The following is a 24486-nucleotide window of genomic DNA, read 5'->3' as shown; positions in this document are numbered from 1 at the left end:
GTAGCAGTGGAGTCCTCTCTCCAGACTAGGAGGACTCAGCAAGCAGGGATGCAGGGAGGGGAGAAGGGGAGACAGGAACAGCCCCTTAAGCGCTTTGGAAGGGAAATGGGGGTTACCCCCTGCTGAGGGCATTCTGGGCACTGAAGCATCCAGGAGGGGAGAGGGCTTGGTGCCTTTAAAGAACTAAAAGTTTCTTTAAGTTGGGTGTGGTGGTTCACGCCTATAACCCCAGCACTTTGGGAGGCTGAGGCAGGTGGATCACCTGAGGTTGGAAGTTCGAGACCAGCCCGATCAACGTGGTCTCTACTAAAAATACAAAATTAGCCGGGCATGGTGACATGCTTGTAATCCTAGCTACTCAGGGGGCTGAGGCAGGAGAATCTCTTGAACTCAGGTGGTGGAGGTTGCATTGAGCTGAGATGGAGGGAGCCATTGCACTACAGCCTGGTCAACAAGAGCAAAACTCAGTCTTAGAAAAAAGAAAGCTAAAAGATGGCCTGTTGCAGGTTGGGAGGCATAGGGGAGGGTTGGAATCTCCAAAACCCTCAACTGCCTTCACACTGGGTCCCCAGCACTCTCCAACACCCACCCCCTACCCCCCCACCCCCAGTATTTCCTGGGGTTTAATTTTTGAGACGAGGTCTCGCTCTGTTGCCCAGGCTGGAGTGCAGTGGCACGTTTTGGAGCCTCTGCCTCCTGGGTTCAAGCGATTCTCCCAACTCAGCCTCCCAAGTAGCTGGGATTACAGGTACACACAACACCTGACTAATTTTTGTATTTTTATTAGAGATGGGGTTTCCCCATGTTGGCCAGGCTGACCTTGAATTCCTGGCCTCAAGTGATTCACCTACCTCAGCTCCCAAAGTGCTGGGATTACAGGCATGAGCCACTGCACCTGGCCCTGTGTCTGCTATGCAGGCAGTGGAGGGTTTTGTTCACTGCAACAGAGATAATGGTCTCCCAGCCTTCAAGAAAGAGTGGCTAAGGAATAAGGTGCCACATCTTTCTAGGGCTTTATGTAAATTACTCCAGTCCTCAGAACCACCTTGAGACAGGCACAAGTCTTGCCCAGTTGGTGAGGAAACTGAGGCACAGGGCCCACTTAGCTTGTTTTCTCACCTTTGACAGGTACAGGGGAGCATTTCCTCTCCTTCCCTACAGCAGTAGTGAAGCACAGTGCCAGGTGACCTTTGCAGGGGACACAGTGGAGAACGACGGGGACTGGGGCCTTCTGGAGCACATCTGTGTCTAGGGTTTGGCCAGTGAGTCTTCAGCCTCAGGCCCAGGGTGGCAAGACTTGGCAGCAGGAGCTGGAAATCCAGACTGAGTAAGCCTTCGGTGCCTAACTCAAGAGAAGTTTGCAGCATTGTACAAGCCCAGCAAACCCAGCTCTGCCAGGGCTGGAAGGACACTCTGCAGGTGCCATCAGGGCAGTGCTGCTGGGTGCCTGGGAGGTAACAGAAGGAAAAGGTGTCAAGCTGCCAAGGTCTCCTGTGGGGCCCCTTAGGCAGGTGGGGCGGGAAGGCCCAGGGCTGACCTGAAAAGCCCTGGGTAAGGGTCTAGTTAGGGTCAGAGGAGGGACGAATTCATCCACCCTAAGGCAGCCCTTGGCAGAGGTGGGCGAGTTCCCTGGGAAAAGCCTGTGTGGGTGGGAGAGTGGATATTTTGTCCCCCTCTGTCCCTCTTCTGGCCCCAGGGCTGCCCTCTTCCCTTTTTCCCTAGAGATGGAGCCCCAGCCCTTGGGATCCAGAGTCCTCTACTCTCTTTGGTTTTTCCAGACTATCTGAAAATATAGGGAGGGATGATGAGCTCATCAGATAATGATGAGCTCATCATCCCTCCCCATATTTAAGATTTATTTGAAAGCCTGGTCTGTGTCAGAGTCCCAGGCTGGTATAGGGAACAGAGCCGTGAATACAAGAGGGCTCTAGTCCACAAACCCTGCACCACCACAGGCAGGTTAGCGACAGGTGGTGCGTCAGCTGTTCTGAGGTAGCTGGCACACCAGGACGCAGCTCCTGAAGACCTACATCTGATCCAGAGACTGGCCCCACTGCCTCAACCCTGGCGTCTGCCTCTCAGCTGCCTTGCTTCCCTGGGGTAACCCTCCTCTACCGCCCCAGCAGCTGGCAGAGGCTGGCCAGGTCCTGCCTGCTGCCCACAGCCCCGGGCGCTGGGACCGAGGCTAGTTCAAGGCCCAGCTCTGCCTTCAGCTCCCTGTGGGACAGGGACACAGGGCTCCCTTCTCAGGTCTACCCTGAAAATTCGAGTATCCTAGAGAAGTCATCGCCCAGGAGCAGCAGGGCAGGAGCCACAGCGCTTGTTAAAGCTTAACAGCATCCCTGTACCATTAACACAGGGCTAGTCAGATGGGCATATTCAACTCTGGGCCCTGGAGGAGGCACTTCAGGCTGTCAGTCCAGGTCCAGCCCTGCTGTGCCTTCTCTCAGAGGCCACACCCGTAGACGCAAGACGACCAGCCCCTCCACCTACTGAGGCCAGCTGCCCACTGGGCATGACACCACCGTCACCCTGGGCCTGCGCCCTCCAGCTCCTACCTGGCCCAAGGGGAGGCCCTCAACCTTCCTCCAGCTTGGGCCTGAACTCTAGGCTCCGCTTGTCACAGTTGCTTAAACCAGAGCAGCATTTGAATAATCTAAGTCCATCTGAATAATGCAAGTCCAACCACTTCCCACCATAGACATGATTCAGAGATGAGGGGAAGCTCATTATGTAGCCACGTCTCCGCTCCTCACAAGCGGGCCAGCATGGCCATAGGAACCCCTCCCCAAACAAGGTCACCACCAAGATGCATTCACGACCGCCAGCGCTTTATTGGCTATTTAGTAAATGCCTCTTGGCTGAAAACTTTTCCATCTTTTCCCCACAGGGGTTCAAGCTGACGGCATTTGCCATCCTATGGGGTCCAAGGGTCAGGGTGGACGGGGAAGAAAGGGTTGTGTTGCCTCGACTCTCCAGCCGCCTCTACTTGGCAAGGAGTCTTGCTGCTGCATGGTGACATGGGCCATCCATGCTGGGGCAGAGCTGGCAACTCCGGGGCCTGGGTCTAAGGTACCATCTTCCACCATTTGAAGGCAAAGGGCACCCGGCGGACGGTGGCACAGGCACAGATATCTCCCACATCCGCCAGGTAGCAGTCGAAGTCACTGACGAAGGTGCACTTGAAGCCCAGGGGCTCCAGCAGGCAGCGTATCTTTTCTTCCAGGCAGCAAGTGCCCTTGATTTGGGGCCCAAAAGGCTTGGGGATCCCCAGGTTCTTGCCCATCACAATCATCCGCAGCTGTCAGAAAGACAGTTAGGGTGGGTAAGGCCTGGACAGGGATCAGAGGCCTGGAAGCCAGCCCCCCACCTTCCTCCCTGTGGTCAGATCAGCCCAGACCAGGCGTAGCAGGCACATGGCCGCTGCCTCTAGGTCAGTGAAACCTAGCTCGCTTCTGCTCAGCCCCCTCCGATGGCTCTTTCTCAACAGCAAGACATAAAATCCTGCCTGGCCAAGGTCCGGCATTGTCAACTTCTCCAGTTCCCCGTGTTTCAGTTATTCTGGCCCCTTACTGTCTGGACGCACCACATAGCCGCTATCTCCACTGGAACGCTCGCCCCACCCCCACTTCGTCAGCCGACTTCTGTCTCTTTCACACCTCATTTCCTCCTCAAAGCACCTTCTTGCCACTATTCACCCCAACCAGACCACACTGAGCTGATAGAAGACACCCTGGCTGGGCACTGTGGCTCACACCTGTAATCTCAGCACTTTAGGAGGCCAAGGCGGTAGATTACAAGGTCAGGAGTTTGAGACCTGCCTGGCCAAGATGGTGAAACCCTATTTCTACTAAAAATACAAAAATTAGCTGGGCGTGGTGGCGGGTGCCTGTAATCCTAGTTACTCAGGAGGCTGAAGCAGGAGAATCACTTGAACCCCGGAGGCAGAGATTGCCGTGAACCAAGATCCTGCCACCGCACTACTCCAGCCTGGGTGACAGAACGAGACTATCTCAAAAAAACAAAAACAAAAACCTATGTGCAGTTGAGGCAGGCAAGTCTTTGTCCCCAAGACTCAGGGAAGAGGTAAATGTTTAGAGAATTGGGGCACTCAACTGCCTCCGTTCATTTTCAACACCTATATCATGGGTCAGTTGCTTGAGAAAGTTCAGATGTGAGCCACAGTTGGCATAGGCTTGGTGAAGCCAAGACCTATTATACTCACAGCAGCTCCTGCGTTTTGTTTTTTGAGACAGTCTCACTCTGTCACCCAGGCTGGAGTGCAGTGGCACAGTCTCAGCTCACGGCAACCTCCCAGGTTCAAGTGATTCTCCTGCTTCAGCCTCCCAAGTAGCTGAGGTTACAGGCACATGCCGCCGTGCCCAGATAATTTTTGTATTTTTAGTAGAGATGGGGTTTCACCCCAGCATGTTGGCCAGGCTGGTCTTGAACTTGGGATCCACCCACCTCAGCCTCCCAAGTGTTGGGATTACAGGCGTGAGCCAGCGTACCTAGCTGCAGCTGCACTACTCTTGATTGCAACTTCTGATTTAACGTAGGAACTGAATGGTTTTTTGGTTCGGTTTTAAGACAAAGTCTTGGTTTGTTGCCCAGGCTGGAGTACAGTGACTCATTGCAGCCTCCACCTCCTGGGCTCAAGCAATTATCCTGCCTCAGCCTCCTGAGTGGCTGAGACTACACAGACATGTGCTACCACACCCAGCTATTTTTTTGGGGAGAAGATAGTCTTGCTCTGTTGCCCAGGCTGGAGTACAGTAGTGAGTGGTACAATCTAGGCTCACTGCAACCTCTGACTTCTGGGTTCAAGGGATTCTCCTGCCTCAGCCTCTGATTAGCCGGGATTCCAGGCATGCACCACCACACCCAGGTAATTTTTTGTATTTTTAGTAGGGATGGGATTTCACCATGTTGGCCAGGCTGGTCTCAAACTCCAGATCTCAAGTGATCTGCCTGCCTCAGCCTCCCCAAGTGCTGAGATGACAGGCATGAGCCGCCTTACCTAGTTTTTTTTTTTTTTTTTTTTTTTTTTTTTTTTTTTTTTTTTTTTAGATGTAGGGTCTATGTTGCCCCCACTGGTCTCCAACTCCCGAATTCAAGCAATCCTCGCACCCCCCGACCTCCCAGCGTGCCAGTACTACAGGTAAGCCACCACGGCCAGTCGAGCAGAACAGAATGCTATTTTAAGTGCTGATACACCTCTGTATAGCAGACATTGCTCCGCAGACCCTGGGGACAGCAGACAGGAAGACCCGCCTGGAGGCAGCTTGCCCAAGGCCTCACTGCCAGCAGACACGCAGCAGCCTTGACTTTGGCTACATTGTGCCCCATCTGAAGTAGGCCTCACCGGTTCATCCTTTTAGACTACAGGGCAGCTCACTGAGGCTCCTAAAGCATCTGGTCCATAGTAACTGCCTGGGGAGCCTCCCAGCCTTCAGGCCCAGTGCACCTGCTCTCAGGGAGGGCCGTCCCTCACCAAGATGTGGGAGGGGGTCTCCTTCCAATTCCTCATCGGCACCATTATCTGTCCCCCCCATCTCCACAGTCCAGCACAGTGAGGTGGCAGCCAGTGTTGCCTGAACGGGCCCTCCCCTGCCCAGAGGTGCCCAGTTGCCCCTCACCAGGTTAGGGAAGTATGGCCTCGCGAAGCTCCTCTTAGGCTGCTGATCAGAGGGCACATTAGTCAGCTTCTCTAAGCAGAACAGCTGGGGAATCTCGATGATGTCCTGTTCCACCAGGCCCAGCTCTGTCTTCAGGATGTCATGGTTCAGGTGAATGCACTTCTGTGGGGCAGGAGGGGACGGGAGAGCTCATCAGGAATTAAACAGTTTCCTTCCATACTGAAGGTAGGCAGTGACCCGATGCCACTATTCCCCATCACTTGCTGTGTGCCAAGGAGCCTTACATACCATGCCAACCTTCTGAAGTGGGCACGGTTTCCTTTCCACATGGGGAAGTGGAGGTTCAGGAAGGGCCTGGTCTTTAGTCCAGGATCCCACAGCTAGACAGCATCAGGCACTTCCCCAACACAGACCAGCTGAGCTCAATACCCAAGTGTCTCCCTAGGTCCTGAAATAGGCTTCAGACACATACCCAACACACCTCTCAGCCCCATGCCTGGCTGGCACCCACCCTGCTGCACCAGGAGGGCTGTTCTTGCCAAGATCAGGGCATCTGTGCACTGTGTATGGCATAGAACATTCCTTGGAAACATTTCTGGGAAGGGTAAGGGCCTAGTGAGCAAAGCAATTTTGCTGACCATGCAACCTCAGCCAAGAAACTGCCCTTCTCTGGGCCTCAGCTTCTCCCAGAAGTTGAGGGGAGACTGCTTCTCACAGCCAATGATTCACTAAGATCTCTGAAGGCTTGGCAACCCTCAGCACCATTCTTGGGACTGCTGTGATGGGCCACTTCATCCAGAAAGCATTGAATAGGCCCTCCTGACTCTGATACTCAGCTCAGCTGGCCTCTTCAAGGAGGGTCCTGAGCTCTGTCATTTCCCGGGAAAGGGACCCCAGGCAGCTTGAGCAGCATGATGAGCAACACGTGAACTTGGGAGTCCAGACCCAATTCCGTAAATTATTATTTTGGGCTAGTGGTTTCACTCTGTGCCTCACTATCCTCATACATGAAAGGCATTTTACTTTATGGGGCTGTCTGCAGGGTTTGTAAGTAAGGTATCCTGCACAATGCTTGGGCCATTGCTGGTTCTTTCCCAGCTTGGGGAAGAGACCAGCTGCGCAGTCACAGTAACTCGCTCTGACAGTATCTGTGCAAGCAGTATCTGTCAATGGTCCCAACATGCCATTGTGCTTCTCCCTGCCCCAGTACCACCCCAGGTCCTCAGCCATCTGGCACTGTGGAAAGCTGCTTGCTTTTCCAGCCCTCTTCTAAGCCTAAGGTGCATCGTGCAGGGTTTTTGAGTCCAGAGCCCTACTCCTCTGGTCTCCCTGCACTGGCATATGGCCAGCTCTAGCCCCGGACCTAGGCCTGTATCGGGACCTGGAAAAAAGGGTGGCAGGCAGCTGCCACCCAACCCCTTACCCCCCAGGAGGGGTAGATGGGAGCTTTCCTGCAGGACCCGCGGCACCAGCCCTTTCTTGGGGACAGCCCCCGTCACACTGGCCCCTACCTCCACATATTCATTCTGCTTCCTCAGGCTTTCATCAGCCAGAAGTTGGTCAATGGTTTTGGCTTCCCTTCCTGTAGGAAGAAGCAGGCAGCAGGCCCACTGGTCAGGCAGTGGCAGCACTGCCCAGAGCTGGGCAGACTCGGGCTAGGTTCAGCCACCCGGGTGTGTTCCTGGGCCAGAGACCATGGTGAGAGGCCTGGCCAGTCTCCAGGGACCACACCCTCAGGTCTGATGTCTTCCTCCTGGGGACTGACCAGGGTCCACACCAGAATGCCCAGGTAGGACTTACTGCCATTGGCCACTGTCCCCAGCATGAGGGGGAGCAGCCTGTGCCAGGCTCTGAGGGATACAGCCTAGAGCTTGTTAGGATGACTTCAGCCCCTATGCCCCTGATGCCAGTACAACCTGGCACCTTCTGCCTGTGACCTTGATAAGGTAACATTACCTTGGTTCCTCAATTGCCTCATCTTTGGGACAGGGATGCCCAATTCATTTGCCAGCTCTGAGATGACAGTCTTTGTCATGTGATTCATGCTCAGATGTCACCTTCCATGAGGCTTCTATGACCAGGAGTTCCTGGGCCCCACCCCAAAGGCTGAAAGGCTGAAAGCCTGACTATACAGGAGGCCTAGAGCCAGGTGGAAATCCTGCAGTTCTGACAAGCTCCCAGGTGCGCTGGCCCTCAGATCACACTTTGGGTATTGAGAGTCTAGAAAAACCTAAAACCCCCAGCCCCTTCCTGTATTTCTACAATCTTTATTATTTTTTGAAACGGAGTCTTGCTCCATAGGCCAGGCCAGAGTGCAGTGACGTGATCTCAGCTCACTGCAAAACCTCCACCTCCCAGGTTAAAGCGATTCCCCTGCCTCAGCCTCTGGAGTAGCTGGGATTACAGGAGTGCACCACCATGCCCAGCTAATTTTGTATTTTTAGTAGAGATGGGCTTTCACCATGTTGGCCAGGCTGGTCTCAAACTCCAGACCTCATGATCCACCTGCCTCGGCCTCCCAAAGTGCTGGGGTTACAGGTGTGAGCTACTGCACCGGGCCCATTCCCACAGCCTTTAGATCAGCAATGCTATGCCACCAGCCACACGACCTCTGCTTGTCCACCTGTGTGTTTCTTTTTTTTTTTTTTTTTTTTTTTTAAAAACAGTGAACAGGAGATCCACAAAGTCCCCATGCCTAGGTACTTAACCCAACATGCCCTGAATAAATCCAGGCACTAACATTGCTAACACCTGTTTGCCCCCAACCTGGGGCCACCTGTGTGCTAAGTGAGCCCTCGGCCAATACATCCTAGCAGCCTCTAGAACATCTGGTGTACTTGTGTTGTCCTGGTACCACCAGAGGAGCCTGGAAATAAGATGTTCCAGTACGGCAATTCCAACAGCTTTTGTGCCTCCCTGCAGTCCTTTCTGCTAAGGGTGACAGAATGGCTACGTAGAAAGGGCCCCTGGGAAAAGAAGGACCCCAGTCTGTTTTGTGGAAAGGGTGTTCCCTTACTGTTAGACAGGAGCTGATCTGCTCTAACTCCGTCAAACAGAAAAGCATCACCATAGCCTTCCTTCCGTTTCTCTTGGAAGAGTTTGTAGCAGGCGCCGGGGCTGGCCAGGAGCAGCTGGAAGCCCTGGGAAAGAGAACTTGAGTCAGCTCACACCACCTGTAATCCCAGCACTTTGGAGGTCGAGGCAGGTGGATCACCTGAGGTCAGGAGTTCAAGACCAGCCTGGCCAACATAGTGAAACCCCATCTCTACTAAAAATACAAAAATTAGCCAGGTGTAGTGGTACCTGCCTGTAATCCCAACTACTTGGGAGGCAGAGGCCGGAGAATCGCTTGAACCCGGGGCTGGGAGTTGCAGTGAGTCAATATCACGCCACTGCACTCCAGCTTGGGCAACAGAGCGAGACTGTCAAAAAAACAAAAACAAAAGCCAACTTTCTCTCCAGAATCTTCCAAGAGTCCCCAACAGAAGGCATGGGGACATGGTCAGATGTCCCGTCTCCAGCCCCCAACACAGACCTTTTTGCCCTCACTCTTATCATCTGTGGGGATGAAACACATGAACTCATCCACGTGGCCAGTCATCAGCCAATCTGAGTAGAGCTCCACCGGTGCTTGGACCTGCTGGGCATAGAGGAAGTCTCGGAGGGTCTTACTCATGGCCCGGCCCTCCATGCTAGAAGGAAGATGGAAAGAACAGCCCTTGAGCCAGTGTGGCCCAGGCTGGTTGCCCACCACTTGGTGTCATGCTGCCCCCAGGTAACTGGCTTCTCTGACCTTTGGGTGAAAGAGGCCAGTCCATAGAGGATGGGTTGGTTATGAATCCCTTACTCTGACCCACTGAAGCCAAGTGCTTCTAGACAGACAAGACTGTACACAAGTATCATTTTGGAATTATGGCCACCAAGAAATCCAGCCACGTATCTTAGAAATGACATCCTGGTGGACCAAATTTCTCCTTTCAGTTTAAACCCTGGAATCAAAGAATAAGCGGTTTATCCTAACCTTTAGTCTCCCACGTGAATCGAAAGTTCGATGTCCTTACTTCAATTTAAGAAGTGGTCTACAAGGCCGGGCACGGTGGCTCACGCCTATAATCCCAGCACTTTGGGAGGCCAAGGCAGATGGATCGCCTGAGGTCAGGAGTACACGACCAGCCTGACCAACATGGAGAAACCCTGTCTCTACTAAAAATACAAAATTAGCCAGGCATGGTGGTGCACACCTGTAATCTCAGCTACACAGGAGGCTAAAGCAGGAGAATCACTTGAACCCAGAAGGCGGAGGTTGTGGTGAGCAGAGATCGTGCCATTGCACTCCAGCCTGGGCAGCAAGAGCAAAACTCCATCTAAAAAAATTTGTTTTTGCCAGGTGTGGCAGCTCATGCCTATAATCCCAGCACTTTGGGAGGCCGAGGCTGGTGGATCACCAGGTCAGGAGTTCAAGACCAGCCTGGCCAAGATGGTGTAACCCCGTCTCTATTAAAAATACAAAAATTAGCCAGGTATGGTGGCGGGCACCTGTAATCCCAGCTACTGGGGAGACTGAGGCAGGAGAATTGCTTGAACCTGGGGGTGAGGCTTGCAGTGAGGCGTGGTCGCACCACTGCACTCCAGCCTGGGTGACAGAGTGAGACTCCATCTAAAAAAAAAAGAGTACACAGTGTATGAACCTGCTGAGGTTCTATGGGAAGCAGGTGGGGCCAGGGGAGCAACCATGGTCCCTGCCTTTCATCTGAAGGCATCTGGCTCTGTGGCTCACCTGGGGTAAAAGCTGCTGCCAATGAGGACTCTGCCCAGGGGGTATTCTTTCCCTTGGACCTTGACAGGTGGGGACACCATCACGTTCCCGATGGAATCCATGCTTGCCACTTTATGGTCTTCAGTGTCGTGGATCATGTAGCCAATACCGGGGCTCTGGAGAGAGACCCAGCCGAGGAAGGGTGTTACTAGGGGTTCACTTTTTCTTGGCTTAACGTTTATTATAGTCACAGGAGCAAATAATCACTAAGAATAACTTTTGATTGGGTTTTGTTTTTCCTTTTGAGACAGGGTCTTGCTCTGTCACCCAGGCTGGAGTGCAGTGGTGTGATTATGGCTCACTGAAACCTCAAACTCCTGGGGCTGAAGTGTTCCTTCTGCTCTAGTGATCCACGAGGGTCACCGTGCCAGTCTTATCCCTCAATCTGGGTTCTCAGGTAGATGCCCACATCCCCCTGCCCCCACAGGCCACCCAGGCCCTCTCTCCACTTAGTGCCCCATGATTTCTAGGCAGGCACCAGGCCGGAAGAGACTGGACTGAGCTCAGATCAGCCAAACCAAGCTCCATACCAGTGAGTATTTCATGGGGAACTCATCAAGATTGGGGGCTCGAGGCGTGTCGAGGATCAAGGATGTGGTCTTGTGGGGTGCCTGGGTGTAGCAGAAGGCCATCTCATCCTGGAAATGGACAGAAAGATTACTTGCCAATTGCTCATTTCCCTGGATCCCCTTTAGGGATAAGGAACAGTAAGAACCCCCTTCCTTCCTGCCAACTCCTGCTCAGCCCTCAACACCCAGCTCAGATGTCATCTCTTCTTGAAGGCTCTGATGCCGCTTTCATCCTCTTCAGGTTTAAGACTTGAGCATCCATGGCTGGGTGCCGTGGATCATGCCTATAATCCCAGCACTTTGGGAGGCCGAGGTAGATGGATCACTTGGGCCCAGGAGTTCGAGACCAGCTTGGGCAACATAAGAGCCTGTCCCTACTAATATATATAAACTTAGCCGGGAATGGTGGCTCATGCTGGTAACCCCAGCTACTCAGGATGCTGAGGCAGGAGAATTGCTTGAACACAGGAGATAGAGGCTGCAGTGGAGCTGAGATCGTGCCACTGCACGCCAGCCTGGGTGACAAAGAGACTTGAGCAACCAGATTCTTACTTCTTTTGTAAATAATCCATTCGCAAGCTTCACTGTCTTACATTCTGAGTCAGCTCTGCTCTGGTGCCACTCAGGAAGCCACCATGATCTCCACCCTATACACTGCAATGCCTTCCAGTTTCCCTTCTATTCTTGCCCACTCTTAAGATCTGTTCCCTACATCTTAGCTGGAGAGGTCTTTTGAAAACCTAAACTGTAATCTTTCATTCTTGATTCATGCTTTGAGTGTCTCTTGCTTGCCTTTAGCTTAAAAGGTGTTAGGAGGTAGCCCTGCCTCTCACCTTTGTTCACTGATCTGGCTGCACACCAGCTCTCTTCAAGACCTCCAAGCACATTCCCATGTTTGTTTGTTTGTTTGTTTGTTTTTTTGGGAGACAGCATCTCATTCTGTTGCTCAGGCTAGAGTTCAACGGCATGATCTGGGCTCACTGCAATCTCTGCCTCCCAGGTTCAAGTGATTCTCCTGCCTCAGCCTCCCAAGTAGCTGGGACTACTGGCATATGCCATTACTCCTGGCTAATTTTTGTATTTGAAGTAGAGATGGGGTTTCACCGTGTTGGCCAAGCTGGTCTTGAACTCCTGACCTCAGGTCTCCCAAAGTGCTGAGATTACAGGTGTGAGCCACCATGTCCAGCCACACCCCGCACCCCATCTGATCTTGTCAGTTTCTCTTTTGCCTAAAGAGCTCCCACTTTTGAGATGGAGTCTCATTCTGTCACCCAGGCTGGAGTGCAGTGGCCCCAATGTGAGCTCACTGCAACCTCTGCCTCCTGGGTTCAAGCAATTCTCCCAACTCTGTGTCCCAACTAGGTGGCACTCCAGGTGTGTGTCACCACACCTGGCTGATTTTTGTAATTTTAGTAGAGACGTTATTTTGCCATGCTTTCAAGGCTGTTTTTAAACTCCTGACCTCAAGTGATCCACCTGCCTCAGCCTCCGAAAGTGTTGGGATTACAGGCGTGAGCCACTGGTGCCTGGCTGGGGTCTCCTACTCTTAAATAGGCTACCCCTGCCCCAATCTCCGTATGGCCAGCTCCTTGGTTCCTTTTCATTTGAGGGTTTTCCGTCTATTCTTAAATGGCCTCATTTGGTCTAGTGATTCACCGCATCATCTCATTCTCCAACTTTCGTAACACTTAAAAGTTCTACGCTTGGCCGGGTGCGGTGCTCACGCCTATAATCCCAGCACTACGGGAGGCCGAGGCAGGCGAATCAAAAGGTCAAGAGATGGAGACCATCCTGGCCAACATGGTGAAACCCTGTCTCTACTAAAATACAAAAATGAGCTGGGCGTGGTGGCGCATGCCTGTAGTCCCAGCTACTTTGGGAGGCTAAGGCAGGAGAATTGCTTGAATCCTGGAGGCGGAGGTTGCAGTGAGCCAAGATCACGCCACTGCACTCCAGCCTGGCACCTCACGACAGAGCAAGACTCCATCTCAAAAAAAGAAAAAAATTCTACCCTTGCTAACATGGGACAGCAGATGTTCCGATTTCTCTCTGGTGCTCAGGATGGTGTGCCTAGCATGTGACGATCACGTATCTGCAGCGGACAGAGCTCTAGAACTGAAGGCCGACCAGGGCTCTAGACTTGCTGCTGTGCCAGGGTCAGGTGGGACCTAGGGCGGTGGCCCAGCTCTCAGCCTTAACCAAAGGCATCAGACCCTTCAGGGGCCTAGGGATTAGGGTTCTGTAGTCTTGAACTTGTGTATATTCTGCAATGGGAAGGAGGTTGGCCTCTAAACTTTTGACAGAATCTTGCTCTGTCACCCAGGCTGGAGTGCAGTGGTGTGATCTCAGCTCACTGCAACCTCTGCCTCCTGGGTTCAAGCGATTCTCCTGCCTCAGCCTCTAGAGTAGCTGGGACCAGGGACGTGCCACCATGTCTGACTAACTTTTGCATTTTTAGTAGAAACAGGGTTTTACCGTGTTAGCCAGCATGGTCTCAATCTCCTGACATGATCTCCCCACCTCAGCCTCCCAAAATGCTGGGATTACATGCATGAGCCACTGCACCTAGCTCTCTAAACACTATTCCTCAGTGGCCATAACTCAGGCAAATCCTTATCTGAGCCTTCACTAAAGTCCTAAGAACGGGGCCACCCCATCAAGGCTCTGGTCTACTTTAGGGTTAACCAAAAGCCTGTGACATTCCTCTTAGATGCCACATACTGAGTCTCCCCACCCCACCTCCACAGGCGGGTTCCCAGGTGGGATATTACCTGGAGCCACCTGCCCAGGCGGCTGGGATCCTCGTAGACAGAGGCCACCTGGCTGTTGCTCTTCTTACTCAGCTCCATCACTGTGTCCACAAAACCCTGCAGCTGCAGCTCCCTGCCATGAGAGAGAAGCCGGTTCTGGGAAGGGTTTCCAGGCTCCCTTATGGGTCATGACCTCCCTATGCCAGGAGAGGTCATATCCCTGCCCAGGAGGTTGACAGGGCAACCATTCCCTGACCGCAGCACAAGCCAGCAGCTCAGAGCCCATCTTGTCCAATGATACTCAGCTTTGCCCATGGCAGAGCCAGGTCAGGAAGTGCCCTGAAGGGAGGTGTCCTGGATGCAGCAACAAATAGCGCGGTGGCTCACACCTGTAATCCCAGCACTTTGGGAGGCCAAGGTGGGCGGATCACCTGAGGTCAGGAGTTCAAGACCAGCCTGGGCAACAAGGTGAAACCCTGTCTCAACTAAAAATACAAAAATTAGTCAGGCATGGTGGTGTACGCCTGTAATCCCAGCTACTTGGGTTACCGAGGCAGTAGAATTGCTTGAACCTGAAGGCAGAGACCGTAGTGAGCTGAGATTGCACCACTGCCCTCCAGCCTAAGCAACAGAGCAAGACCCAGTCTCAAAAAAGATAAACATTCAGTCCCATGGCGTTCATCTTCTCCGTGGCCCCTTCTAGGCCGGGGCTGGCAGCTTGGCCTCACTGGGACCGCTAGCCTCTGATGGCTTTTATCCATCAATCCTGTTCCTTTCCTTCCTCCTCAACCTTGCATTCGGTGGGGCATCAGAATACATTGTCCTTCTCCTTGAACTTATTTGCCTGGCAAAACTCAATCTGCTTAGACCTAGTTCTACATTTATTCTTCCTGGAAAAGTTACTTAGGATAGATGGAGAAAAACCCACGATGACCACTTTCTTTAGATTGCCAATTTCAACAGGTCCTTGGCACCATCTAGCCATCCTGCTGTTTCCTAGTCGATTCTGTGCGTTCCCTCCTGAACCATGGTGAGTGGTCCTTGTACCCACATTAAGGCTGGTTTGACTTGCACACCCATCCTACGAGCTGGGCTCCTGATGTTGCCTTTTCCTTTTTTGTGGGGGGACGGAGTCTTGCTCTGTTGCACAGGCTCCTGATTGCAGGAGATCATGCAATGGCGTGATCTCGGCTCACTGCAACCTCTGTCTCCCAGGTTCAAGTGATTCTCCTGCCTCAGCCTCCCAAGTAAGTGGGACTCTAGGCACCCGCCACCACGCCCAGCTAATTTTTATATTTTTAGTAGACATGGTTTTACCACATTGGCCAGGCTGGTCTTGAACTTCTGACCCTCAAGTGATCTGCCAGCCTCAGCCTCCCAAAGTGCTAGGATTATAGGCATGAGCCACCATGCCTGGCTGCCTTTTCCTTTCTATTAGTATTTTCCATCCCTGCTAGAGCATTCTATCAGTATTATCCTTCGCCTCCTACCTTAAAAAAAAAAAGTCAACCTTCACATAAGGAATTTGTAATAAGGGGCAACATGGCAGTGGTCATCTGGAGGCGACTGGCATGGCACAAGTGGGGCAGGGATGTCCTACCTGCAGACCAAGCCCACCTGACGGCGGTTCTCCTGCCACCCTGGCTTGGGCCATGCTGTCTAGACTGGTCTCCCATCTTTTATTTGTAGCTGACTTCCCATGTGGCCAGAGTGATCGTGCAGACAGAACCCTTGGTTTCCCACTGGTTGTGCCTTCAGGACCCGTTCTCCTTTTCTCCCTAGGCACGCGGCTATGTAGCAGAGACGGTTTCTAGATTCCCTCAAGCCAGATGTGGCCTTGGGTGTGTTCAGGCTTTTGGCACGTGAGAAGTGGTTCAGGAGACTTCCAGACCACCAGCTGCAACAATAGGTAGCAGCACCCAGATCCTGGCTCTTTCTCCCTCCCTGGGGCCCAGGCCTGGACCTAGGAATGTGCACACCCAGCCTCCATCAAGGAGGATGCCGCCCCGAGTGAAAGCTTAACGAGGCTGAAAGGAACCAGGGCCTCTAAATGGCAGTAGGTGAGCAGTACCATCTTCCTGCAGGCATTCAGGTGACAAAGTTTTCACCACTGTATTTGGGGTGGCTATGGCCCCAGACACCTCTCCCTAATGCCCAGGGCCCAGAGGGCTCTGCTCCTTTCACCCTCCCACTGCCCCTTCCTGGGCTCACACCTGTTCTTCCACTGGCTCCGTAGGAGCCTCATTATCCCTGGAACAGGTTCTCATCTGACCTTTCCATCCTTCACCCTGCTTTAGAGCACTTGGTACTATTTAAAACCATATTGTTTGACCCTCACGTAAGAATAGGGGGACAGTCTCATTCACTGCTCCATGCCCAGCTTTGGAAATATTTAGGCATGTATTGGATTGTCTTGGGTCAGGTCCAGACAGCTCAGACCAAACAGTTTACACTCACCTGGTGAGAGGTCCTAGCCATCTTGCCCTGCATACAGAAAAGAGGGTGCCAGTTATAAGAACCATCTGGCACAGTCAGCCTGAGGTCTCTCACCTGCACAGATAAACCTCCAGAGGCACCTGGGTGCAGGGAATGAAGATGCAGGGAGCCACCCGAAACACCACAGTGTCTTTGTACAGCGGAGTCTCTGGAATTAACTGTAACAAGACAAGGTTGTTAGCAACCTGTTTCCACATCTATTCCCTCCCCTCCTACCCCCAGGCTTCCGGCCGTTCAGCCTGGCCCCCAGGTGGGCCCCGCCTGCCTTCTGCAGCTCTGCCCCAGCAAACCCCAAGCTCTGCCTAAGTGCGGGAGATGCTTTCCCCCACCCTAGCATCCTAGCCCATGGACTCATCTATGAGGACATACCGGGTCTTGAGACTCCTCCACCAGGGATACAGAGTAGGTGATCAGGCCTGAGAATTCAGCAGATGGAAACTCCATAGCTTCAAGGTAGAAGGTCTCTTTCAAGTGGTCCCCGAGGAGAGCCAAGGTATAGGCATACTGGCTGGGCCCTAGCACCAACTCAAAGGTACTGGAGTTGTCTTCTAGGAGAGGAGGAGGGACAGACCAGCCACTGACATAACCTAGTGCCGGTCACCACATTTGAAGGTCAGGGGTACCATCTCATTCCTCATATCAGAGGCAAGGCTGGGAGTTGCAGGAGGGCTGGAGCTGAACTGGCTCAGCCTCCCCGTTTCTAGCATTCAGGGCTTGGTGGAAACCATATGTTCGTACACAAGCAAGGGCCAGGTATGCACCAATGCTCCTTGAAGGCCTATTACATGCTGGGAGTTGGAGCTCAGGTGGCGATGCCTTCAAGACTTCTGGCTGGAATGAAGACTCAGGGTGGGTGATTCTACATTTTGACCCATGAGTCCAAATGCTGTGATAATAGCATAAAGTCCTAAAGGTGAGTAACTGTCCCAGGCTGGGCTTGGCAGCCTCATCTGAAAGTCACACTTACTGATGCTAGAAAGGTCAGTGAGAACCATTTATTGGATGGCTGATGCCTCCATCAAGGTTTCTGAAGAAACTAAGTGTTCTTGTGATTATACATGTTACACCTGTCTCCTACTTTTAGGTCATTAAATCTAGAACCACGCAGAGGGGGGATCAGAAGGAAGTTGACCACCTGTAGTAGTTGTCTTTTGCTAACTAGATCCTAAGTCTTTTTTTTTTTTTTTTTTGAGATGGAGTCCCATTCTGTCACCCAGGCTAGAGTGCAGGGGCGCAATCTTAGCTCACTTCAACCTCTGTATCCTAGGTTCAAGCGATTCTTGTACGTCAGCCTCCGAAGTAGCTGGGACTGCAGGTGTGCACTACCATGCCCAGCTAGTTTTTTGTGTTTTTAGCAGAGATGGGGTTTCACCACATTGCCCAGGTTGGTGGTCTCCAACTCCTGGGCTCAGGCAATCTCACCTGCCTTGGCCTCTCAAAGTGCAGGGATTACAAGTGTGAGCCACTGTGCCCAGCTCGTCTTTCTATTTTCTATGCCAAAGATGACCCTGACCCAAGCTTCTCCCACCTGGGCCACTTGAACTTCTTTCCTGGTCTGTTCTCCTTATCTATTCCTGATGTGGCAACTGTGGGCCCAATGATGGCTGTTCCTGCTTAAGACTCCAGGTGATGGCCAGGTGCAATGGCTCACACCAATCCCAGCACTTTGGGAGGCTGAAGAGAGCAGATCACGAGTCAGGAGTTCAAGACCAGCCTTACCAACATGGTAAAACCTTGCCTCTACTAAAAAGAAAACCCTGTCTCTACTAAAAATATAAAAATCAGCTGGGTGTGGTGGCATGTGCCTGTAATCCCAGCCAATCAGGAGGCTGGAGAATTGCTTGAACCCACGAGGCAGAGGTTGCAGTGAGCTGAGATCACACCACTGCACTCCAGCCTGAGCGACAGAGTGAGACTCTGTTTAAAGACTCCAGGTGACTTCTTCTCATTTCAGGGACTCCTAAGCTAAGCTAGGTTTACTTTGGCCACCAGAACCCCAAGAGATCCAGGAACTGTAGCATCCTCAGACCTTTTGCATGGCACTGCCAGCTGCCTGTCTCCAGCTCCTCCTGCGTGCCAGCAGGTGGCTGCAGCTGTGGCCATGGCTGCCCTGGGTCCTTGGCCTCTTCGTCTTGGATGGGGCCCCAGCAGCCCCTCCTGGGAGGCCCTGGGGATGCTGGTCATAGACCTGGCCTCAGTCCTGCTGTTGGCTGTGAGGGAACTGGGCCCACTGGGACCACTCCTGTGTTGGTTCCTGCTTCTCATCTGCCAAGAGGCTTCACCAGCTCTGAGCCAGGCCTCAAGGGGGAAGACCAGACAAGGCAATCTTCCCCCAGGAACCCCTGCGGCTGCCCAGTGCAGACACAGCCCTCTTGACCTGCTATAATCAACTGGCCCATAGCACCCAGCCCAAGAGCTGCTGCATACCCAGGGCCTGCTGCCGTTCTGGGGACCCTTCCACCCAAGAATGATTCACCACCAAGCATGGGGGGTCACAATCTGTTTGCCACAAGCCCTTACTGGCTGGCTGTCCCACCGCGGACCCCGTGGGGACCTGTCTTAGTTTGGAGCATAGCTAACACTTCACTGTGGGCTTGCTATCTTTGCTAGGAGCTGCGACAGGTGTTGCAGGCTCATGGGCTCACATCCCTCACGACACTGAGGCAGGCATTTGTTGTTCCCATTAAACAGGTCAGGTCGGCGCAGTGGCTCATGCCTATAATCCCAGCACTTTGGGAGGCTGAGGTGGGTAGATCATGAGGTCAGGAGTTCAAGACCAGCCTGGCCAACATGGTGAAATCCCATCTCTACTAAAAACAAAAATTAGCTGGACATAGTGGTACATGCCTGTAATTCCAGCTACTCAGGAAGCTGACGCAAAGGAATTGCTTGAACTGGGACCTCTGGAGGTGGAGGTTGCAGTGAGCCAAGATCGCACCACTATCCTCCAGCCTGTGCTACAGAGCTAGACTCCATCTCAAAACAAGCAAGAAACACACACCAAAAACCAGAAACCAAGAAGAGGCCAGAAGCCCTGCAACCCAGGCTCAAGTGCTGCCTCTGCCTAGAAGGCCCTTCCTGCCCTCGGTCCTCACTGAGCTGCTGGCAGGCCTTAGCTATCTCTCAACTCTCTGCCTCCTCTGGAGGCACCTTAAAGGGCTCCCCTCCAGCCTTTGCTCAGTCTCCGGCTATCTGTCCACCTGTCCTAGCAGGCTCTGAGAGCAGGCAACACCTTTATTCTTCCAGAGCTGGATCCTCAGGGCACAGAACAAGTACTGATGATGCAAGCCGAGCTTTTTCCTACCTGACACACAGTGCTAGACCCGCAGGAGGGCAGGAACCCTCTTGGTTCTTCACCGGCACTTCTAGACAATTTCTCACCCCAGTCCCTGTGAGGAGCAGGCTATCAGATAATGCCAGCTACCCCTTTCTTTTGGGGACTGTATCCTCCCCTCCATCCTTCATGGATTGTTCTAGCACCATTTGCCTCTACCACTATTGTCACTGGCATCTGACAATGGACTAGAACACCCAGATGTTTTGATCTCTTTGACCTTATTTCAATGAACGTGGGTTCTACGCCACCTTAGACATCCATTACAATGGTCATAACCCAGACTGCACGCCACCTCCAAGGCAGGCTTAATGCCTTCCTATTTAGCTCACCTATGCTCCCACCCCAGCAAATCCTTGACCTCAGTCCCAGATCCTCCTACCTATCCCCACCCTCCATCCTCACTTCCCTTTTACCCTTCTCAGAGCTCAGAACCCATCACTACATCCTCTTATACACACTGTCCATTCCCACATCCTTTTATAACCTCCATTCTGGTCACACCAGGTGTGTCTCCTGGGTTCACCGATCCTCCTGCCTCAGCCTCCAGAGTAGCTAAGATGATGAACAAGCTTTACAGTGAGCTTTAAAAAGCACTCTTGCACCTGAGGATGTGGAGAAAGGCACCACACTGAAAGGCCTCATCTCAGGCTATGACCGGCCCTCAGAGCAGACTGCCAACACTACTAAAACACAACTGTCTCATTTCTGTCCACTGACTCACCTGTATTCCACAGTCCTAAAGGCGATCCTCCTGCCTTGGCCTCCCAAAATGCTGGGATTGCAGGTGGGAGCCGCCATGCCCCAGCCTGTTTAGAACTTTGTCTTCTGGCTTTCTGTTCAGCAAATATGTCAGATCTTTCCCCTAGAATCCATTTCCCGAGCTCTGCTGGATCTGTTCCATCTAACACACCCGTCCATCATCACCAGCTTCAGACATGCTCGACTGCATGCCAGCCCCCTGTAATTACCACCATACGTCTCCCATTATGGAGGATTCCTTCCATGGCCTAGATTTATCGTGCCTCTTCATTTCAACCTGGCTTTTCACTGTTCTTATCAGGGTCACTAATGACTACCATTCTGAGGACTGGTTTTCCTACGGGCTTGGGCACCTTAGTCTATCAACGGCATTTGCCAAGGTCACCCACTGCCTTCCTTTGCCCAGGCTAGAATGCAGTGGTGCAATGTCGGCTCACTGTAGCCTCTGCCTGCCGGGTTCACACAATCCTCCTGCCTCAGCCTCCCGAGTAGCTAAGATGATGAGCAAGCGCCACACACCCAGCTAATTTTTGTATTTTTAGTACAGGGGGCTTCACCATGTTGGCCAGGCTGGTCTCGAACTCCTAACCTCAAGTGATCCACCAATCTTGGCCTCCCAAAGTGCTGGGATTATAGGTGTGAGCCACTGCACCTAGCCAGGCTTCTTTATAAAAATAATCTTTTATCTTAGAGACAGGGTTTCGCTATGTTGCCCAGGCTGGCTGGTCTTGCCTGGACACAAGTAATCCTCCTGCCTTGGCCTCCCGAAGTACTAGGATTACAGGTGTGAGCCACCACACCCAGCCTGTTTCTAGAACCCTGTATTCTGGCTTTATACCCCTCTGAAAACTTTTTAAACGTTTTTGCTATATCTTTTTGTGGTTCAAGCTTTAGCATGTTTCAGAGTCCCCTGGAGGCCTTGTGAAAACATGCTGGCTGGGGGCAGTGGCTCATGCCTATAATCCTAGCACTTTGGGAGGGTGGGGCAGAGGATCACAAGGTCAGGAGATCTAGACCATCCTGGCCAATCCCGTCTCTACTAAAAATACAAAAATTAGCCAGGCATGGTGTCAGGGCACCTGTAATCCTAGCTACTCGGGAGGCCGAGGCAGGAGAATCGCTTGAACCAGGGAGTCGGAGGTTACAAGTGAGCCGAGATTGCACCACTATACTCTAGCCTGGGCAACAGAGCAAGACTCCATCTCAAAAAAAAAAAAAAAAAAAAAAAAAAGAAAAAGAAAAACATGTCATGTTGCCCTACCCTAGATTGTTGAATAAGTTTTTTTTTTTTTTTTTTTTGGAGACCAAGTCTTGCTCTGTCGCCCAGGCTGGAATGCAGCGATCTTGGCTCACTGCAAACCTTACAACCTCCGCCTCCCAGGTTCAAGTGATTCTCCTGCCCGGGCCTCCAGAGTAGCTGGGATTACAGGCACATGCCACTGTACCCGGCTAATTTTTGTATTTTTTAGTAGAGATGGTCTCAAACTCCTGATCCCAGGTGATCCGCCTGTGTTGGCCTCCCAAAGTGCTGGGATTACAGGTGTGAGCTATGGCGCCTGGCTCCTAGATTTTTGAGAAAGCTTTTTCAATAAAGAAACCAGTGGTTTGCTATGATCTGCGTGATGGAGTATGGTGTCCTTAGCACGCCACATGAACTGGTGGACTCCAAGGCCTGCCTGGCCTAGCCCACCTACTTTAGCATTGGTAGGCCTTGCAGGGCCAGAGGAGCCCTTGTGGCCTGAACTGGACCTAGACCCCTGGGTTTCTTAGGCTCGCTCCAGCCCACATGTAAAACAGCCATATCCAAGCTGGGCTGCCTTTTCTGGCTAATCCCAGGCTACTCTGAAATCCAGCTGTGACCTATGGTCTGCAGAAGAGATGGAGGAGGAGACTGAGCTAAGGCCCCTGAGTGCAGGCCAGGAAGTGGCAGGGGCTCACTCTCCAATGCTGGCAACAGAGATGGTGCCCTCTGAGAACAAGCACAGAATAGACCATAGGCTCCCCCTATTGCCCAGGTGAAGGTAAGCATGGTTTGTAAGAGAAGGTAGCAGGCTGAGCCAGGTGCAACAGCTCACACCCATCATCCCAGCACTTTGGGAGGCCAAGGCAGGAGGATTTTTTTTGCAGCCAGGAGTTTGAAACCAGTCTGGACAAAGTGAGACCCCGTCTCTACAAAAAAATGAATTAGCCAGGTGTGGTGGCACACACCTGTCACCCCAGCTACTTGGGAGGCTGAGGTGGAAAGACAGTTTAAGCCCAGGAAGCTGAGTTTAGTTTACACCACCCAATGAGCTGTGATCACACCACCCCACTCCAACCTGGGCGACAGAGCGAGACCCTCTCTCAAAGGAAAAACAAAAAGCCTGCTGGCGTGTCCCTCCAGAAGCAGAGAGCTCTCCCTGCGAGATTTAGAGGCACTAAGTACTGAGCTAGTTCAGGGAAGTCAAGACTTGCACGAGGCTGTTTTGCTGGAGCTGGACAGGTCTACCTCCTAGCCAGCCCTCCATCTATAGAACAGAGCATGTTACCTGCCTCCCAGCAAGAGGGCTGAAGATGGGTGGTGGGTGGCAGGTGACTGGGACGTAGGTGCTCTGATGGCCACTGCTCTAACTTTGGGCCTTGAATTTCTGGAAATTTAAGGTAGTGGGTCTTGGTTAAGAGTAAAGATGAGTCGGGTGCGGTGGCTAACGCCTGTAATCTCAGCACTTCGGGAGGCCAAAGTGGGCGGATCATGGGGTCAGGAGATCGAGACCATCCTGGCTAACATGGTGAAACCCCATCTCTACTAAAAATACGAAAATGGAGCCAGGCACGTGGCTCATGCCTATAATTCCAGCACTTTGGGAGGCTGAGGCAGGTGGATCATGAGGTCAGGAGATTGAGACCATCCTGGCTAACATGGTGAAAACCCTATTAAAATTACAAGAAGTTAGCTGGGCATGGCGGCATGTGCCTGTAATCCCAGCTACTCAGGAGGCTGAGGCAGAAGCATCACTTGAACCTGGGAAGCAGAGGTTGTAGTGAGCTGAGATTGTACCACTGCACTCCAGCCTGGTGACAGAGGGAGACTCCATCTCAAAAATAAAAAAGGATGAAAGTAGATTCTCCTGAGAGGGGTCACTGGGAGACGTGATCTAATCTGTATAAGACAATAGCCTCTGTTTCAGCTGATTTGCCTCTTCTCTTCCAGCCTGCAGGGAAGGCACAGCTACCCCTGTTTTACAAGCGGAGAAAGTGGCTTAGAGGTGCAATAACTCACCCATGTGTACAGACTTAGCCAATGGTAAAGGTGGCAGCCAGAGAATCCTAGAAACACAAGTGCAGCCACAACAGCCCCTTATCTACAGCTCTAGGTTTCCAGCAGGCTTCTGCCAGGGACCTTGGTGGGAGGAAGTGTGGGCACAACGTGCCCTGGCACGTTGAGAACAAGGCAAAGCTGGCACTGGCACAAGAACACTCACTTCGGGGCCAGTAGACTCTCGCCTTCTTCGACTCTTCCTCGGAGGTATGGAGGACCAGCCGAAATTTCTTTAAGAGGCAGCTGGGGCCTTGGACATTCAGTGTCATCTGAGACAGATTCTTTATTTCTGGGCAAAAGACAAAGCCAAGGTTCGGGAATGCCTGGAGGCCAGTGCTCTGGGGGTGGAGGGAGGGGCAGTAGAGTGGGGTGGGAGCCTGAACAGAGTACCAAGGTCCCCCTGCCTTTTGCTAGGGCCCAGGCCTGAAGCATTGCCCTTCACTGCTTGTTCTAGGCGGCTACAGGCAAGCTGCAAACCGCAGGGCCTCCTTTTGAGTGAGGATGGCATTTATCCCCTGGTCCCCACAAACACAGCAGGTCCTGCCTCGGGGTCAGTTCAGCGAGGGTTCACCTCCAGCCTCAGTAGGAACCAAGACATTCCATTCTACTGCTAAGACCCAGAACCGAGGTCCCAACCACAAGTCAGGACCCAATCCAAGATGACTTTTACCCAAGACAGTCAAAGGTTCCTGGCCCAGGCTATGAGAGGCTTTTTAGAAAGCGGTGCATCTCCCCCCATTGTCTTCATTTAGTCTTGTCAACCGTCAACTGACTGATACAGCTGGGCAGCCAACGGTATCATCCCCATTTTAAATAGGGAAA

At 52.5% G+C, this 24486-nt stretch overlaps 1 protein-coding gene across 1 annotated transcript in view; it reads right to left on the bottom strand.

Annotated features, from left to right (window-relative positions):
- Positions 1–2814: 2814 nt before the first annotated feature.
- The window catches only part of PADI6 (peptidyl arginine deiminase 6), a 34530-nt gene continuing 12858 nt past the window's right edge, over positions 2815–24486 (bottom strand). The window contains exons 7-17 of the mRNA XM_078333104.1: positions 23828–23953; positions 16640–16818; positions 16325–16428; positions 13796–13907; positions 10986–11093; positions 10417–10571; positions 9175–9331; positions 8656–8779; positions 7151–7221; positions 5640–5801; positions 2815–3301 (exon numbers count right to left, since the gene is read on the bottom strand). Of these exons, the coding sequence (XP_078189230.1) occupies positions 3068–3301; positions 5640–5801; positions 7151–7221; positions 8656–8779; positions 9175–9331; positions 10417–10571; positions 10986–11093; positions 13796–13907; positions 16325–16428; positions 16640–16818; positions 23828–23953 (1532 nt within the window). The 3' untranslated portion in view covers positions 2815–3067. The remainder of the gene's footprint in view (positions 3302–5639; positions 5802–7150; positions 7222–8655; positions 8780–9174; positions 9332–10416; positions 10572–10985; positions 11094–13795; positions 13908–16324; positions 16429–16639; positions 16819–23827; positions 23954–24486) is intronic.

This window comes from Callithrix jacchus, chromosome 7 (assembly GCF_049354715.1).
Source record: "Callithrix jacchus isolate 240 chromosome 7, calJac240_pri, whole genome shotgun sequence".
NCBI classification, from domain to species: Eukaryota; Metazoa; Chordata; class Mammalia; order Primates; family Cebidae; genus Callithrix; species Callithrix jacchus.
The sequence above is the reverse complement of the archived record's forward strand: the minus strand, read 5'-3'. Positions and strand labels throughout refer to the sequence as shown.